Here is a 19663-nt window from a genome sequence, read left to right as displayed (position 1 = left end):
GCACATACCGTTCAAGTAATCTAACTTTTTCCGTGGCACTTGGTGCTCGCAAACCCAGTGGTTTAATTATCCTGAAAAACTGGAACACTTCCTTTTAAGTTGATAGAAGACGCTTGGTTTCTTTTTTTTTTTCCCCGACATCGACGCCAAGCTGCGGCGGTGCACCGAACTAGTCGAATAATGATCGGCACGCGCGGCACAGCGGCGTTTACTCTGTTGCCTCAGTGGTTTGCAGCTCTTTGGTGTGGAAAAATATATAGCCGATCACACACAGCCGCCGCGGTGGCTCAATGGTTATGGTGTTGGGGTGCTAACCCGAAATACTCGGGTTCGATCCCGGCCGCTGCGGTCACATTTCGATGGGGGCGACATGCTAGAGGCCCGTAACGTACTCTGCGTTGTCAGTGCACGTGTCCAGGTGGTAGAAATTATTCGGAGCCCTTCACTACGGCGTCCCTCATAGCCTGAGTCGCATTGGGACTTTTAAACCTCATTCAATTTAAAACCTAAATCATACGGTGTGATGCGAAAAATCTGCGTTAGCAGTATTTGTTGTATAGTTTGCTTCTACACTGGTCGCCTTCCCGTTGCGTCTCTGAATTGCACTTCTGCATCGTTTTTTCGTTAAAGTGCTGCGTTAAAGGGCTTCTCATTGTTGGAAGTGTGTGGAGGGCGTAAGTGAGTGGATGGGTGTTAGGTAGGGCTTTGTGTAGGGTGGAGGTGGGTTGGCTGGCTGGCTTCTGGATTGTGAAGGCAGGTGGAGGGCAAAGGTGGATAGGTAGCGGGTGGAGGACTCTGGGGGGGGGGGGGTGGCAGCGGCATCGCACAATACCACACGGGCCGACTTTCACTGTGAAAGTGAGGGTATAGTAATGCTGACGGATTAATATATCTCAACTGCGTTGTTATGCAGATGTTTGCCCGCTAATGAGATAGAAGAGCCCCTAAGCGTCGTTGTGTGATTTTGTCTTCAGGTACCACGGGAACGCGATGTTTTCATGCTGTAGTGGAACGCTTAGAGATCATGACAGCGCTGTTGTTATCTGGTGCCCAGCCTATATTTCTAGAGATATGATTTACCAAGACTCGAAAGGCCTGTGGATATATCAGCGCTCTTGGTTATGAAATATAGCCGAGCACACATCATTAACAGGCGTAATTAAAGCGCGTTCATGACTATCTCTGGAACTGTGCGCCTTATCACGGTATGAGTGTAAGTTATATAGTGCTTGCTGCCCACGGAAAGTAGAGGAAGGGTGATATAAAGATTTCATTCGCATTCTAATTCATTCGGATGTTCTTTTTTGACTTTCACTCCCCATGTGCCCTGGCTGTCGCTGCAAGCAGTCAGTCAGGAGGGAGGATGGCAAGAATAGAATATAATAGGAAGCAAAGAATTGAGTCATGGTGGCCTTACATTCGTCGCAGGCCACTGATCCACATGCTCACGAACAAACTCAGGTCAGGGCACAAGGCGTGGTTAATTGCTTTGAAAAGACAGAGCGCAGAAAAAGACAGCGTAATTGTTCCCGTTTATACACCTGCGCAAATCGTTATAAATATATATTCGAATTATGGTGATGGGTAAGCGGAAAAGGGCGACTCTCTATGACAGGCACTGCCTTAATTTTCTAGCTTGTTTTTTACGAACTGGCAAGTAGTAGTAGTATATAGCTATTTTGCGACGGATATAGCCCAACCGCATAGACGACGGCCTGGAAACCGTGGTCCCGGGCGGTGTGTTCGGCCAGTCGGATGGTTCTAAGCTGAGTCTCAGAGACTGAGCTGGGCATCAGTCTTCCAAAGTTGATCTGTCTTAGTTTCCGTGTGCGTATCGTATGTTTCAGCACAGGTCCACATAATGTGTATGAAATTTGCCCTACCCTCACACAGCCGAAACCTATCTGGAAATTGTCCCGGGTACCACTGGTTAAGGCTAACAAAATTTTAATTTCTGGGTCTGTCTAACCTGATCTTCTGGCTTTGTCACGTCCATTGTAAAAGCGTCATCACTGTCGATGTCATGGATTTTAAATTCTCTCCACAGCAAGTGTCAACCGCCTACGCTCCGCTTTCACGACGGCCGTTTCCAAACGCCAGAGAGCAGTTTTTCCTTGTATCTACTATATTTCATTACAACTTCAAGAGAAAGGCTGTCTGTATTGCGCGAGGCTGCCACCATCGACAAACAAGTGTTGGATTATTGTGAAACTTTAAAACAAATGCAATCCAACTTATGATCACACTGGGAATACTCCCTAACTCTGCCATATTGCAGCAACTGAGCACCCTCTTCCCCCCTCCCCTTCCTGATTTCGTGGAAATCGCCACCAGACATACATTGTGCATCAGCGTTTATTGCCTCCAAGTTTCCCCCTGTGAATAGCTTGCTTTCTGCTTAAAGGAAAAGTTCGCGGCTTGAACAACTCAATAAACCCGTAGGCTAAGATTAAAATAACTTCCGCATCCATGCCGCACCCTGCAAAAGAACAGCTGCGAATGCTGCTTACGACTCCGCTCGGAGACTGTCTAAAATCGAACTACTCGAGCCCGTCTGCCAGTACCACTCAATATTGCCGCGAAGCTTTGTACCGCTTGTTCGTTTGTACTAAAACCCACCTGCACGCCGCCTAATCGATTTGTTTGTTATCGCACCTATACGCATCTACTTGTACATTCTTGGAAACTGCTCCAGCTGCTTTTGGCGTTTTATCTCGAAGGTTCTTGGCTAGCTTTACACCGAGCATGGCCGAGAGCGACGGTGATTTGGTTCTGCGACGGCTGCCGAGCCCGTTTGTTACTATCACCGCCGCCATCGAGTTGTTCAGTTCATTGCGGGCGCAAGACACCCCCAGTAAAGAGCTTGTTTCAGGGGCACCCCAGTTTTGCTCTTCTGTCTGCCCGGCGTTCTCATCACCACGTGACAATAATTACTGCTGCAGAACACGCAAACGTAGTGTAATGCGCAATTAGATTCTCGCGTGGTCCAGCTCTGCGCGTTTGTTCCCGGTTAATAATAATAATAATTGGTTCTTGGGGGAAAGGAAATGGCGCAGTATCTGTCTCATATATCGTTGGACACCTGAGCCGCGCCGTAAGGGAAGGGATAAGAGAGGGAGTGAAAGAAGAAAGGAAGAATTAGGTTCCGTAGTGGAGGACTCCGGAATAATTTCGACCACCTGGGGATCTTTAACGTGCACTGACATCGCACAGCACACGGGCGCCTTAGCGTTTTTCGTCCATAAAAACGCAGCCGCCGCGGTCGGGTTCGAACCCGGGAACTCCGGATCAGTAGTCGAGCGCCCTAACCACTGAGCCACCGCGGCGGGGCTTGTTTCCGGTTTTCAAGTCATCGTTTTACAGCATTTTGTTTGCCCACTTTCCGTCGTGCCTCGTCCTCTCCGGTCGCTCTGCTCTGCAGGTAGCTGTGCACATCAGGGCGCGGCTTTCATCCCCTCTATTTTCGCTAGCGACTTCTTTCTCTGCATCCGGCGCTTGCGTAAGGTGACTGCTAAGCGCCGACTACGACAGCCTCTCTTGTCCCGGCAGTAGCGCGTGATAGGCGATACGCAGCAGCGGCTTGACTCTTTTCCGCAGGCCTCGACGCCAAGCACTCCGCGCCAATAGGTTTCGCCACCAGAATATGAAGGTATCTCCAAATATTAACACGGAGCAAACACGTTTATTCTTGCTGTACTACCTGCCGCTTCTAGAGGACGCCTCTCCTCCCGCGCTCTCCGCAGCATATCATTTTTTTTATTTCTCACGCCAAGCATGGCTGTCACCGTAGGAGATCAGGAAGAGGAAGTAATAGCAGACCAAGTCCCTTCCGTCTGCCCCGTCCACGTACCCGAGGTGCATCGGCTTTCCTCGGCGAGAACGGGGGACGCCGTTAAACAATGCATGTTCCTCGTCCGCACAGCATTAACACAATGATCACAGATATGTCGAAATTTATATGAGCGTAAGCATTGCCAAAGTATTTCGACGCTGGCTGCTTTTCGTGCGTTTGCTTTTTTTGGCTTTTATTAGTGCTTTCTGCTTAGCGCGCTTCAGGTGTTGGCCACCTCACGTCTCCTTGGTTAGCGTCATTTGTTCTTCCCTCTGCGTCCATAGAGCTAGTCTGCCAAATGTCCTCGACCCCATTCCAATACTAAAATTGGCTTTAGATCCCATACGTTCAATGCCTTTTGCAAACGCTAGACGGAAAACTATTTCGGTGTTGCACTATGAAATAATTACGTAACGTTTTCATGCCCTATATTGCTTGCTCTTCCATGAAACAAAGGAAAGAAAAATGAAAAGGGCAGCGCAGCTTGTCTTACTTTTTGTGGCTTTGTTGTACTGTCATCCACACCTACTCGGCCAGTCTGCCGTATTAATCCATTCTCCTCTTTCTCTTTTCGGCAGACGGCGGTCGCAGACTGTGCCCTTTTTTTGGTCTTCGGCCTTTCGGTCCGCAAGCAGTATATGTCTGCGCGGCAGCGCTTCTCACCGGCGAGGACCTCTTCTTCTTGCGGAACACGGGGCGCTTAAAATATCTCTCGTCTCGGTCACTTCTCATGAGCGGCTCGCTTATGGAAAACGTGTGCGTGACCCAGACTCCTTATTTCGGGCGCATTCCGGAAAAGCGAGGCGATCGGAAGAGACTCTCGACGTCACCGACGAAGCACGGCGGCCGGGTCTGTTATCTCTGCGCGTTTTTGTCGACGCCGCATCGTAAGACGAGGTCCGGTTGGGAATTCATTAGGCCCATTACTGTGTTCCCTGCTTTCAACGCGGCTTTCGCTACGCTTGGTACGAAGTCTTCGCGATTCTTTTTTTTTTATCTTCTTTTGATGCAGGTGAACGACACTTGCACGTTTCGGAAGTTGTGGTGAACTGTGCCGCCCGGTTCTACGGAGAAAAGGTGAGCGCACCCCACCTGTCGCTTCGTACGCGGATCAGCGCTCACCTGCGTCACTGTCGACGCCTTCTCGAAGTAGGCCGACCGACCCAAGAGACTGCTGCGGAGCGTTTGTGGGCCTACAGAGTTGGCAGCGCGGGACAAAAAGTACGAAAAGGAAAGCCTGCATGCGGTGTGCGCTCGAAAAGCAAATGGGAGCGGCCCCCGAACCGGGCTACGGTCGTATTTTCTCTCTCGCGTCTAATACGTATGCGCTATGAATTCGGCGGAGCGACGGCTCAGCGTAGCCCCGAATACACGACACATGAGGTGACCTTGTTGACGCCGTTTTCTCAAGACAAGCGCCCCAACTTTTCGTTTTATCGATCATGATCTCGTGTTTTCCCTTCGAATACGCCACAAACAAGAAATGCGCTGTACTATGTGCTCGCTAAAACTGTCCATAAGAACCGTCAGCTGAGTGAATGAGTGTACGGGTCAGCAAGTGGCGAGGGTTGTGCGCTCCCTTGTATGCACCTTCACACTCGCGGTGCTGGCGCCACAGTGTCTGTGCCAACGGGTCACATGACCATTTCTTTGTAGCGACCAGCGTGGCGTCAGAAAGTTTCCACGCGCTAGGTGTGTTGCTACTTACTGCATTGGAGCCTACGAGCACTCGTACTAGTGGAGCCGCCTGCCAGGGCAGTCGTACAAAGCGAACTCTGAGCAAATTCTGAGCACCCCATCCTCGTCTAGCTATGTGGCTCCCTGTTCATTTCGACGTATTTTTATAATTCCCACAGACTGCAGCAGGATCGCCACCAAGAATGTAATAAATGGTTACACGGCGGACCAAGGTGTTTTAACAGCACGAAGCTGTGAGCGCATTAGCTTGCTTTTCATTTCATGTCATTTTTATTTCCTTAAAGACCCCCTGTAGGGGGTTTTACATAAGGGTTGGGGTTAACATGAGGAAGCAAACATTTTTAATGATGACAGGTGGGGTGTAATTTTTTTCTACGAAGGTTGATGGACAGCTGATGGCTGCAATTTCATGGGTAAGGTCGTTCCAGTCGCTTGCTGTTCGGAGGAAAAACGACTTGGAAAATATAGTCGCACGGGCACGTGTGCGTGAAACTTTCAGCGGATGACCAATGCGGTGAGACGTGCGTGATGGCAGTGCGCAGATGTATGGCTGCTGTTTGAGATGGAAATCATAAAATTTGTGAAATAGGCACAGGTTAGAAATACGGCGATGAAGGGAAAGACTGTATAATTGCATTTTCTCTTTGCATTTTTCTCTTTGTTTAACACCTGGCACCTGCACCGATAAGCACTGACGGTGAACTCTTGTCACCTCTCTTTAAAACCGCTTCAACCCACTCTCAACCGCCACGGATTACCCTAGGTATCCAATATTACGCTATAATACTCCACCGCCTGTCACATCTGCGCATGGCATGGTTTAGCCACAGCAATTTCTTTCTGTTAATACCAGATATCCTGTAGTATCCTGTCTGGAATCAATGGCCTCAAGCGCTCTTTAGAATAAATTTATTCAATTCAATACTAGTTAAAACAACCCGACCTCGCATATCATAATTCATGCTGTTGTTTTTTGTTTGTCAATCTAGAAGCTATATTAATCATTTTAAATGCTAGAATCATTGTTCTTAGCCTCATTTCTTAGTTTTTTGTTGGTCTTGTAGCTGCGAGCCCAAGGTGTCCAGGTATCGTCTTTTCTATACATTCCTTTTTTTATACCTATGGTTGTCCGGAAAGAAACCTTATTTGCACATTTTATTCGCCAGCTATTATCGCTCCGATTGGATCTGGCACAATCATTCTAGACAGATGCACCTTTTGGTATCTCTGCTACCTTTTACAGCTAATGCAAAATTTCGCTCTTTTCCCGAATAATCGCAATTATTTTCCTTTTTCTCACGATAATTTCCACATTTATTGTAGCGCTTTGATGTCAAGGTTTTACAATAGTTTGCCCTGACTCAATTCCCGGATGGCTTACCAGGCCAACATCGCCAGTGAATCCATGGTAGCTGTAATATTTCTCACACGCCCCTCTTTCCTTGGGGGAATAAAATTGAAATACGAAATGCCGTGAAAAAAAAATGGGGCAGGCAGCTTCTCTTTAAGGGTATGATGTGATAGTGTTAACGGGTTAATGCCCATGAATTAGTCATTCTCGGCAACTCCTGGCTCAGTGGTGCAATGGTGCACCATTTACGCGATGCGCCAATGCCCTGCGATGGCAGGTGCTGCCACCTGTAAGACTTGTGCGACCCATGCTAATCTCCTCGAGCAACCTTTCGTGACCAATCATTATTTTAACTGCCACCTGCAACGGTGCTCATCTTGTTGACTACCCGGTGGGTAGGCAGCCTTGACGCCCCCAGGACACGTGACCTAGGTGGCTAACTTAGGTTGCTTCTAGGGGTACTTTTCGCTCACAATGACGTCCACGCCGGATTTTCTACAGAACTGGAGCCTTAACCCTATCGCGTTAAAACACTGTGCGCATGATTCAGAAAATTTCTGATACAGCATGTACATGCTGAGCGGCTACAATATGAACTTGAGCGTACAATAGGCATTTTAAGAAGATTTCGTTACGTGTACTTATTAGAAGCATGGTTCTAGATTATTTGCTTCTTGAGCCTAACATCAAGTATTTCTCTGTTTGGGAAGCATTACACACCCGCCACAGTGGCTCAGTGGTTAGGGAGCTTGGCTGCTGATCCGGAGTTCCCGGGTTCGAACCCGATCGCGGCGGCTGCGTTTTTATGGATGGAGGCGAAACGCTGAGGCGCCCATGTTCTTTGCGATGTCAGTGCACGTTAAAGATCTCCAGGTGGTCGAAATTATTCCGGAGCCCTCCACTACGGCACCTCTTTCTTCCTTTCTTCTTTCCCTCTCTCCTTTATCAATTCCTTTACGGCGCGGTTCAGGTGTCCAGCGATATACGAGACATACTGTGCCATTTCCTTTCCCCCCAAACCAATTATTATTATTATTATTATTATTATTATTATTTTTCTTCTTCTTCTTCTTCTTCTTCTTCTTCTTATTATTATTATTATTATTATTATTATTATTATTATTATTATTATTATTATTATTATTATTATTCAGCATTACAGCAACCAATAACAGTGAGATTTTAGTGGTGCGAATAAGTGCTTGAAAGCAAATCGTCTACGACACTGCCTAGGGTCCTCTCTGTACGTAATTATGCAGAGAGGTAGCCTCTTTTCATGATTTCCACACCCTTGACTCTCTATTGAAATATTCATTTGAATAAAAAAATAAAAATCCAGAGGGTGCTTAAGGCTGTATACGTGCTGTGAAGGCGAAAGTGTGTCATCGCAAGCGTTCGATCTCGACGCACTCTGCGCATTCAGAAATGAAAACAAGACGCGCCTCCGAACGCAAAATTAACTTCTAGAATTAAAACGTCTACCATCATAAGCTTTCGTAATACCCCTTTTACCCTTTATTTTGGTATTTCATTTTTGCTATTTCTACACGACTTTTTTTCCTTATTTCGTTTAATCACTCCCTCAAATAAATTTAAGCTTGTTAGACCCCCATACCGCTCTCCACCACCTCTGTCAAGGAAAGTGAGTTGCTCAAATTTTTCAGATCAGTGATTAGGGCGCTCGACTACTGATCCGGAGTTCCCGGGTTCGAACCCGACCGCGGCGGCTGCGTTTTTATGGAGGAAAACCGCTAAGGCGCCCGTGTGCTGTGCGATGTCAGTGCACGTTAAAGATCCCCAGGTGGTCGAAATTATTCCGGAGCCCTCCACTACGGCACCGCTTCTTCCTTTCTTCTTTCACTCCCTCCTTTATTCCTTCCCTTACGGCGCGGTTCAGGTGTCCAACGATATATGAGACAGATACTGCGCCATTTCCATTCCCCCCAAAACCAATTATTATTATTATTATTATTATTATTATTATTATTATTATTATTATTATTATTATTATTATTAATGCTTATGGAGGCAAAACGCTAAGGCGCCCGTGTGCTGTGCGATGTCAGTGCACGTTAAAGATCCCCAGGCGGTCGAAATTATTCTGGCGCCCTCCACTACGGCACTTCTCTCTTCCTTTCTTCTTTCACTCCCTCCTTTATTCCTTCCCTTACTGCGCGGTTCAGGTGTCCAACGATATATGAGACAGATACTGCGCCATTTCCTTTCGCCAAAAACCAATTAATAATATTATGTTTGCAGCATGCAATTTGCAATAAAGGTAGTCACCGCGTGGTTATGGACAACCCAGGCAGCACAAGGCATCGGCCTGACATTGGAAATCTGTTGGCAAAGGTCGGTCCTACAAAGGACCAAAGTCGCCACTGTGCTCCCAATATAGGCAGTCCCACTGTGTTACAAGTTCAATGATGGCCCTACCTGTCCTATGTGTCCCCAACATAGGCAGGGCCACTATCTGACGGTACGAATAATGGCCCTACTTCACCTCGGCTCTCCCAATACTGGCTGTGCCGCTGCGTTACACTGCCAACAATGGCCCCTGCTGACCACTATTTCCTCCATGTTGGCAGTGCCACTCAGTTACATTTCCCTTCTCTTTCTCTTGCAATACAGTGTAATGAGTAGTTCCGATACGACTCAAAATTTTCGTGGAGAACAGCGCCACGAATCACTTTATGGATGTCTTGGCCATGCCACATCAACTTCCCAGGCTGCTTAGCCCAACCTGAATATTCAGAACGGAAGCGAAATTGATATCAAATGGTGCTTCAATAAAATATATCCACAGATTTGTTTTATTCACTAAATTGCTGTCAAGTCATACACTGCATCAAAACAGATTCTAGTTTTACTTGAAAGTTTCATGAGTTACAGCAAATGCCACATTACAATGCAAAAGGTCCCATGGTATTAAAAACACAAACGGGACCTTTTATTGCATGTAATATAATTCCCCACTGGTGTAGTTAGAAATTTCAGTGGTTTGCCATGTTTGAAATGCCTGCAGGCAGCCACGCTGTGCCAATAACTGAAAAGCCACTATTCGTGCATACAGGGACAAGCCCTGGCAGTGACTTGAAAGCCATTGTTGGCAGTCAGAGTGGCTGAACATCAGCCCATTCTTGGCGGGAATGATGGGCCATGCTTGGAAAGGGTTGCAATTTGCCTAAACGCCAATGAAGGACCCATATTCGCGCCAATTTTCGTCAATGATATGCCATCGGTGGGCCTTTATTGGCGTGCTGCTTGGGATGGAGGCGGTTGGGGCTCGAACGTGGGACGGAGGGAAGCTTTCCGTGCTCTGTTGGTCTGTCGCTGGGTAATATAATTCTGCAATGTGTTGAGCAGCGTTTCTGGAATGGTTGTTGTTGGCCTCATAAAATGGCACATATACCCACAAAGGGAGTTATAGGGCTAGTGTCGCATTACTTCAAACAAGCCTAATAGCCATAAGTCAGCGTTTTCCTCATCACTGATATCAGCGGTGTCGATGATGAAAAGATCGAAGTCTGAAGCGTCCGTATAGAGCCTAGAATTTACTGGCTAGTGTGCCGAGCGCCAGCGCTCCGCAGTGGGAGATGGTGGCGCCGTTTGCAATGAATGCCCACCGATAGCGACATAGGGCGCTGCTTGTCGGGAGGGTGCTGCCGCAGCAGACGACGCGGTTTTCTCGGTTCGGAAGGCAGCAACCTGGTCTTGTGCGTGCGTGATTAACCTACTTGTGCGCGTATTTTTTGTTGAGCGATGTGTAGTGTTTGTTGCCCTCTGTGGCTGCTTTCACACGTAAGTCATCGCGTCGGCTCCTGCCTGTAGCTCTGTGTGAATTCGTCGGTTTTGTGCGCGCGTTCTGTGCGCGCGTGTATCCATTCTGCGCATTTTAGTCGTGGAGTAAAATCACGGACTCAGATCCCAACTGTTCTTTTCACGCGCCCATCACTAAACGAGCTAGATGTCACGGCACAAAAAGATGTCAAAACCAAAGCGACCATGCACCCGCCGCGGTGGCTCAGTGGTTAGGTCGCTCGACTACTGATCCAGAGTTCCCGGGTTCGAACCCGACCGCGGCGGCTGTGTTTTTATGGAGGAAAAACGCTAAGGCGCCCGTGTGCTGTGCGATGTCAGTGTACGTTAAAGATCCCCAGGTGGTCGAAATTATTGCGGAGCCATCCACTACGGCACCTCCTCCCTTTCTTCTTTCACTCCCTCCCTTATCCCTTCCCTAACGGCACGGTTCAGGTGTCCAACGATATATGAGACAGATACTGCGCCATTTCCTTTCCCCAAAAGACCAATTATTATTATTAAAGCGACCATGCAAAGATACTTGCTTTCGAGTGCCGCTGTGTAAACGCGGTCACCGCTCGAACAAGGAGCGTATTTCGATATGTTTACTGCACCACCTTATGGTACACGGCTTGCAGAATGGGAACGAAACTTCAAAAGAGAAGAGAGAAGGCATAGGCCGGCGAACTCACTCATGAGTCGACTCACTCGGGCTCACTCACGTTCATATCAGATCATGGTCTGAGCCGTGGGTGAGCCCGGACTCATGTGCATATCATGATCGGAGTTGTGAGTTCGGGCTCGCGTTCAGATCATGATGTCAGTTGTGAGTCCGGGCTCACATTCAGATCATGATGCGAATCGCGAATACGGGCTCACATTCAGGTCATGATCTGAGCCGCGGTGAGAGCGGATCCTGTTCAGTCCGGTACTGAGTGGGCCTGTCAAATCAAACATGCCCCTGATGTAAGCTTGAACAATCCCATGATCCCAGTAAATCCATGATGCCGATTGGGAACGGGTTTGTAATGTTCATAAATGTGTTTCCTGCGCAATCGCAACACTGAATAGCTTTTGGTCGAGATGAAGATGTAAAGCAATTTTATTGTTTCGTGGTACCGCACTCCAGAACATTGCTAAAATGCGAGAAAAGTTGTTTAGTCGCCGCGCTTGGTCTCGTTGGATATTATAGCCATAGCTTGCTGTACCGCGGTTGTCCTCGCAATTCGCCTGCCGTTTCTTTAATTGGTTGCAGAACACATTCAGCGGCCTGAGATTTTTACGACCCGCGAGCGGCAGCTACAGGCCTGTGAGCCTGGCCAGGCTATATATATATATATATATATATATATATATATATATATATATATATATATATATATATATATATATATATATATATATATATATATATATATATATATATATATATATATATATATGCTAGCTGCAGTCTAGAGCTCATCACCGTGTCTTTGACATTTTAGGCACATAAATTGGGCTGTTGGGAGTAAAAACTATTAATCTGTCCTTTGTGCTAGTTTATAGGAGTCCTGAGTATAGGGGAGCCTGGGTTAGCTATGAGTTGAGATGTGCAAGTGTGCCCGAAATAGTGATGCGCAGGTGAGTCACCAGCGAGCTTCCCCACGATAAACCGTGTCTGAAACGCGACACGATATTCACGAATTATCTAAAACACACTGTGCTTAAAATATCAGGAAGGAGCAAAACTGGAAATTTGTGCGAGCAAGAGCCTCCAACAAAGCGTCACTGCTAGGCGTGCTGTGTCGGAAGCCTCCGAGTTGTGATACCATTGAGAGTGCCAAATAGGTTAGCGTGGAAGGACCTGGTGCCGACAACGGAGCTCTGCAAGTTGAAAAATGCACCACATGCTGCGGTTCTGAAGAAGCAAGCGCTGGTGAACTGCGAACGTCTGCCGACCACCAGCGAGAGTGCACCGGTCCTGCTCTACAATGTCTCTATTCCAGTTACATTGTTGGAAGTGCCATCTGCGTCAGTGGACTAATTAGCTGACGCCTACGCATGTGAAGCTGAAGAAAACAACTTTGTTTGATGGGCATTCAGCGGTAGCCGCGGTGTACCTGAGCGAAGAGAGGAGTCAAAACATATGCCATCAAAATTAACTTGCAAAGAGGCCGAATCCTTGATCATGGAGATCTCCTTCACAAATATTAATGGTCGATGCGGCGTATATTAAGCCAGCCTCAGGGAAGCACACTTCCAACAAAGGCAAGCTTTTTGCTGAGAAGTGTTTATTATCTACCAGGTCCGAATGGGAGTCCTGAGCTTTCTCGAAGCACCAAAGAATTGTGGCTCAAAGCCCAGCACGCACAATACCTAAATAAAAGCCCGCGAAATTAACTGACGCGTTTCACCTGCTTCGTTAGAGAAAATGTTACTGTTGTAGCGGCGGGTGCCGCTCAAGTACATGAACTGCTAGCAACAAAAACCATCCCGGTTTATTTCCACATACAGTCATATATATACACATAGCGACACTGGTGCCTCTGGCGGCAGGTGATCCCCAAACCGAAACCGAAACCACATATACAACATATTCACTTCCTTATCAAAAAAAGACAGCTACATGGGTTAGTGATTTAGTAGTGGTAGTACGTTAGTACTCTTTTACAGAATTATATTTACAGTAACAACAATGTGCTTGTCTTATGCACTTAATACAAAAATATAAAACAAAAAGAGGAAAACAAGATAAAACTCCATTTATGTCCATATTTCACAACGTCAGCAAACTCAACACTCGTGCAGATTGTGACACGTTCACGTTCACTGCAAAACGTGTCTTTCTGTACTTAGTGTCCATAGCGGTCTGGAGGTCGTCTATTCCTTGATGGCTGTACCCTACGCTGAGGTCCCGATGCTTCTGAGAAACCACTGGCGGCAGGCGAAGTTTCTTCCGGCTCACAGCCGGTCACTGGTGACATAGGCGGCTGCTTCGCAGCAGCCACAGCTGAAGTTCCGGTTGGCGCTTCTGAAACGGGTCTCTCCAAGGTAGGCGGTGAGCTGCTTTCCCTAGCGGTGTCATTTGTATCACTCCTTTCCCCCCACCCACAGATAGATGCAGAAGCTCGTGGCATCCTTGACAACTTTGAAGCGTTCCACGTTTTTCCATCATCAAGTTGGAAGGACGATTGCCCCTGTTTTCTTATCACTTTTCTTGGACGGCTAAAAGCCAGGTCACCTTTAAAAGCAGTTTGTCTGCGTACTCGTACAAGGTCACCAACATTCACTTTGGTTTCCCTTGCGGCCCTGCGAGCGTCTGTGTATTGTTTACTGGATTGCTGCTTTTGCTTCACCCGCTCGCGTAGGCGGTGGAGCTCTGAAGTAGGGTCGGTTGCAAATATTGCTGACGGATACCCAACGACATCGAGCCGAGTCCTTGGAAGACGTCCATGCAGGAGAAGTGCTGGAGCAACTGCAGTTGTGGCATGCGGCGTACAACGGTAAATGCCCAAGTATTCTGTTACCGTTTGGCGTAAGGGACGCTGCTCGAGTGTAGCCACTTGAACAAAGCTTTTAAAAACTCTGTTGAACCGTTCTACCTGTCCGTTTGCTTGCGGGTAGTATACGGACGAATGCCGCAAGCGGATGCCGCGATCCTGCAGAAAAACTTGGAACTCTCGAGATGAAAACTGTGGCCCGTTATCGCAAACAATTTCCTCTGGGTAACCTTCACGTGCGAACACTGACACCAAGAAGCCTGTTACTGTGCGTGTTGTGACTTGGTTGCAAAAGTATACTTCGGGCCACTTAGAAAAGTAGTCGACCAGCGTGATCGCATATCGACAATCGTGTGGTGCTCTCTCAAATGGGCCAACAATGTCCATGCCAAGCTTTAGCCACCGTTCCTTTGGTAAGGGGACCGGGTTCAGTGGTGCAGCCATAACCTTCGTGCTCTTGTCCGCTGCCTGGCATATACTAGACGTTTGAATAGCTAGCTCGACTTGCCTGTCCATGGCTGGCCACCAAAAGTTTTCTCGCAGACGTGCTTTCGTTCGTACAATTCCAGGGTGAGCTTCATCAGCAGCGGTAATTATCCGCGCTGTAAGTGAGGCGGGAACCACAAGGCGTTCGCCACGCAAAATCAAATTGTCCACCACTGACAGTTCATCGCGAAGTTTGAGGAAAGGTTGAAGCTCACCCGGCAGAGATTTTTGCGCAGGCCAGGACGATTCAATGTAGGCCTTGATTCGTTGCAGTGTGCTATCTTCCGACTGGGCCTGTTCAAACTCTTCCCTGGTAATGCAAGAAGATATAAGGGCAACTGATACAGTTTCGTCTGGTAAAGTCTCTTCTTCCTGAGGAGGTGACGCAGGGAGGCGAGAGAGCGCATCTGCTACTCGATTTTGCGAACCCTTCCGGTACTTTACTGTATAGTTGTACTGCAGTAGGCGCTCCGCCCACCGTGCTATCCGCAAAGGACGCCTTCCAGGCCCTTGAGTAGACAGCAATGCGACCAAGGCTTGATGGTCAGTAAACAACGTGAAATGGCGTCCCCACAAGTAAACATGCCACTTCTCGCACGCCCAAACACACGCAAGCGCTTCGCGTTCTCCTACTGAATATCTCCTCTCTGCAGATGAAAGCGCTCGAGAAGCAAAGGCGACAGTGTGTAGTTTCTCTCCCTCCACCTGTTGGAGAACCGCTCCAAGCCCACAGTCTGAAGCGTCAGTGGAAACAACAACTGGAAGAGATGCATCGAACATCCGCAGGACTACGTTGGACGCAAGTGCCTCTTTGGTCTTTCGAAAACTGGAGTCTACCTCGCCAGACCAAACAAATGGTTGCCCCTTTCGAAGCAGAACGCGCATCGGTTCAACCATATCGGCAAAGTTGGGAACGAACCTAGAGTAGTATTCGGCCAGTCCCAGGAACGATCGAAGGCTGGCTGTATTGGTAAGTGCTGGTGTATCCTTGATGGAAGCAACCTTTTCCTCCAGCGGAACAATACCACTTGCTGTGATCCTGTGACCCAAAAATGAAAGTTCCTGCGTATCGAAGATACATTTGCTGTTCAGTTTGAGTCCTGCATCTTTAATGCGTTGAAGTACTGCTGCAAGGTTATCTATGTGCTCCTGCCGGCCCCGCCCGAAGACTATAATGTCATCTATATAGAAGAGCACGCCCTTACATCCTTGCAGGACTTTGGACATCATACTCTGAAATGCAGAAGGCGCGGAAGCCAGTCCGAAGCACACTCGTTTAAAACGAAAGAGGCCTTCGTGAGTTATAAATGCGGTCAAATCGCGACTCGCAGGGTGAAGCATGACCTGGTGGTAAGCTCATGCGAGGTCTAGCTTAGAAAAATTTGTAGCCCCCACTAGACTATGCAATAGGTCTTCTGTATGAGGAAGGGGAAAGCTGTCTATTACGACAGCTTTGTTTGCTTGTCGAAGGTCTACACAGAGGCGAATACCTCCCTCTTTCTTCTTAACGACCACAATGGGTGACACCCATTCAGATGAATCCACCCTCTCTATCACGTCCAGATTTTCCAACCGATGGAGCTCTTCCGAGACCAATGGTCGTAGCGAGAGCGGAAGGCGCCGAAGTTTAGATTGCACTGGCTGCACCGTGGATCGCGTTTTGACGTGATGCACAAAACCTTTCGCGAGGCCAAGGCCTGGATCGAAAAGAGATCCAAACTCGCCAACTAATTCCTTTGGGAGGTTAATATCCTGCACGGCTTTCGTCGGGTCAGGGCGCTGTTCCCTTCGAGAATTAGAAGTTAGCGTCGTTTCAAGGCATTGCAGAGATGACCCATCAATCTGTAGACCGAGGGCCTTGATGGCATCGATACCAAAGAGTGAGGTGCCTTGTTCTACGACGTAGAAAAGAAGGCTTGTTGTGCTAGCTTTGTACGTAACGTCAGCGAAGAAACAGCCACGAACCGGAATTGGCTGTTTTGAATAGTCCAGTAACCGAACAGTCGGGGCCAAAAGTACTTTGCCTTCAAAATACTGCTTAAAAAGATCGTGTGCAACAATGGAAACTGACGACCCAGAATCTACAAGAAAAGTTATGTCCGCACGGTCAATCGAAACTGTGACGTAAACAGCGGAGCGAGCGGCCGTCGTCACAGCTAGAATGCTCAAAACTTCCTCGCTAGGAGAGTCTTGGCTGTCTACCTCACGCACCGGAGCGGAGCCTCGTTTCTGGCAAACTGAGCGGAAGTGACCCATGACACCGCAATGGTGACAACGCTTGCTTTTGGCTGGACAGCGAACTGATGCTGCATTGTGCCGGGATGAACCGCAGCGATAACAACGATACTGGCGGTTGTGCGACCACTTCGAGCTCTCGTCGGATTCTGGTGTACGCGTAGGCGTATTTCCACGAGTATTTATGCGTCCAACGTCTACAGAAGGAAATTCTTGCAGATCATTGTACGCCAGCTCAAACTGCCTTGCCAGTAGTACTGCTTTAGCGAACGAGAGAGACGATCCTTCAAGCAGAAGACGCTCGCGCAAGCACCGAGACGAAATACCAGCAACGAACTGGTCACGCAGCGAATCTTCTTCGGCAGGAAAAGAGCATGTAGTAGAAAGCTCCCGCAATGCAGTGATGTACTCATTCACTGATTCACCAGCTTGCTGAACTCGCCTACTGAAACGATGCCGTTCGGCAACAACATTGCTTGTTGCCGAAAAATGAGCATGCAGAGCGGCGACTGCGATATCGTACGACGATACTTCAGGCCTTGTGTCGCCTGTGCCCTTGCTATCTTCCGACGTTTTCTCAGTAGCAGTTTGCTCACCGAGCTTGACGTTGTCCAACGATGGAAGTGGTAATGTGTCAAATATGCGCTGAACTTCTACGCCGAGGCTGTGAAGAAGTAGTGCTTTGCGACGATCCGGCGTGCAGTCAGAGGCCCCCGAAGCAAGCACGTAGTTCTCGAAGATGCGGAACCATTGCGGCCACGCAACAGCAGGTCGACCAGGCACAGGCAGGAACGGGGGCGGCGGTGCGAGTCCAGAAATGCTCATGCCAGACATCCGTCTTTACTAATGAAACCGATACGCAACTTCATACATCTAATTTACTCTTTGAGCATGCTATGCCGGTAGTCGCATTTTCCTCACTGGGTATTGCGTCCCTAATTAGAAACATGGAAATCTCATCTTCATCTGGTGTAGACAATATTAACTCGAAACTTCTAAAGAACACTAATGATATTTGTGCCGAGTTCTTATGCTTACTTTTTACCCAGTCACTCTCAACAGGACAACTACCGGACGATTGGAAAACTGGAAAGGTCGTTCCAGTCTACAAATCAGGTAACAAAGATTCGCCGTTAAATTACCGACCCATTTCCCTTACTAGTGTGCCCTGCAAACTAATGGAACACGTCATCTATACTCATATTATAAACTTCCTCGACTCGAACAATTTTTTCCATTCGTCTCAACACGGTTTTCGGAAAGGTTTTTCTTGTGAAACGCAGCTAGCCCTATTCATTCATGATTTACATGCTAATCTCGATTCTAACCTACAGACCGACGCCATTTTCCTGGATTTTGCAAAAGCATTTGACAAGGTACCTCATAAACGCTGAATCCTAAAACTTTCCCGTTTGAACTTGCCCCCCGACATAGTAAAATGGATAGAAGAATTCCTGACTAATCGCTCACAGTTTGTCGTTGTTAACAATCAAAATTCCAATCCGCTACCAGTAACATCAGGCGTCCCTCAAGGTTCTGTACTAGGCCCGCTTCTATTCCTAATTTATATTAATGACTTACCGACCAATGTGTGCTCTAATATTCGCATGTTTGCGGACGACTGCGTCGTTTATCGCACAGTTACTAACGCCTCCGACCCAACATACCTTCAAGATGACCTAAACCGCATACAGGAATGGTGCGACCGTTGGCTAATGAAACTGAACCCTCATAAATGTAAACGTTTGTCCTTCCACCGCCGCCGTAACCCGCTTGATTTCCCATATGTAGTCGCTAACGTTCACCTGCAGTCCGTTTCATCATACAAATACCTAGGCGTCACACTGTGTAACAACTTATCATGGGCTACACACGTTACTAACGTCATTTCCTCGGCTAATAAAACTCTCGGATTCTTACGACGTCATCTTCGCCACGCCCCACAACAGGTAAAATTACTAGCATATAAAACTCTTGTCAGGTCAAAGTTAGATTACGCATCGCCAGTTTGGAACCCTCATCAAGTTTACCTTATCAATGCGCTCGAGTCACTTCAAAACAGAGCAGCCAGATTCATTCATTCCTCCTATTCGTACGATATCAGTGTAACATCTTTAAAAGCGAAATCCAGTTTAGCGCCCCTTTCACTTCGTCGTCGTATTTCTAGCCTCTGCCTATACCATAAATTTTTCCATAGTTCGCTGCGCTGTGCTCCCTACATTGACCCGCCAGCCGGCATATCCCACCACATTCGTCATCCTTTCCAAGTGTTTCGCCCCCGTGCCCGTACTGTTACCTGTGCCGCTTCTTTTTTTCACCGTGTTTCTGTAGACTGGAACGACCTCTCCAATGACATCGCTACCATCTCATGCCCATCCACATTCGCCGAAGCTGTTACCAACCATTTTTCAACATAACACTTGTTCATTTGACTGTATGTACCCACCCCTTATGTAATACCCCCAGTGGGTCTTTAAGGTATTAAAATGAAATGAAATGAAATGAAATGCTCAGTTCTCGGAGTTTGTGACTTTTTACACATAACAGGAGTGCATGTTTTTTCGTAACTTTTCATACCGTTGCTTACTGACAGCGCACTTTATTGCGCGTGGTAAATTTAGCGCTACGAAAGAAACATCGCACGACACCGTCCGCAACGGTGTACAACTAACTACTGTATCACAATATTGAACGAAAATTGGTTTCTCAGGAAAGGGAGAGACGCAGTAACCGTCTCACACATCTCGGCGGACACCCCAACCGTGCCTAAAGAAAAAA

The 19663-nt window shown here is 47.7% G+C and overlaps 2 protein-coding genes across 2 annotated transcripts in view; one reads left to right on the top strand and one right to left on the bottom strand.

The window, feature by feature from the left end:
* Positions 1-19663, top strand: part of LOC144099536 (uncharacterized) — a 325768-nt gene that overhangs the window by 154746 nt on the left and 151359 nt on the right. Inside the window, exon 3 of the mRNA XM_077632915.1 lies at positions 4845-4909. Within this exon, the coding sequence (XP_077489041.1) occupies positions 4845-4909 (65 nt within the window). The remainder of the gene's footprint in view (positions 1-4844; positions 4910-19663) is intronic.
* Positions 12764-17710, bottom strand: LOC144096851 (uncharacterized). The gene is made up of 2 exons (XM_077629704.1): positions 17081-17710; positions 12764-12784 (listed from the first exon to the last, which is right to left on the bottom strand). Exons 1-2 carry the CDS (start codon positions 17708-17710, stop codon positions 12764-12766), a joined length of 651 nt encoding a protein of 216 aa, XP_077485830.1.

The sequence above is a fragment of the Amblyomma americanum genome, chromosome 7, assembly GCF_052857255.1.
Source record: "Amblyomma americanum isolate KBUSLIRL-KWMA chromosome 7, ASM5285725v1, whole genome shotgun sequence".
In the NCBI taxonomy this organism is placed as follows: Eukaryota; Metazoa; Arthropoda; class Arachnida; order Ixodida; family Ixodidae; genus Amblyomma; species Amblyomma americanum.
The sequence above is the reverse complement of the archived record's forward strand: the minus strand, read 5'-3'. Positions and strand labels throughout refer to the sequence as shown.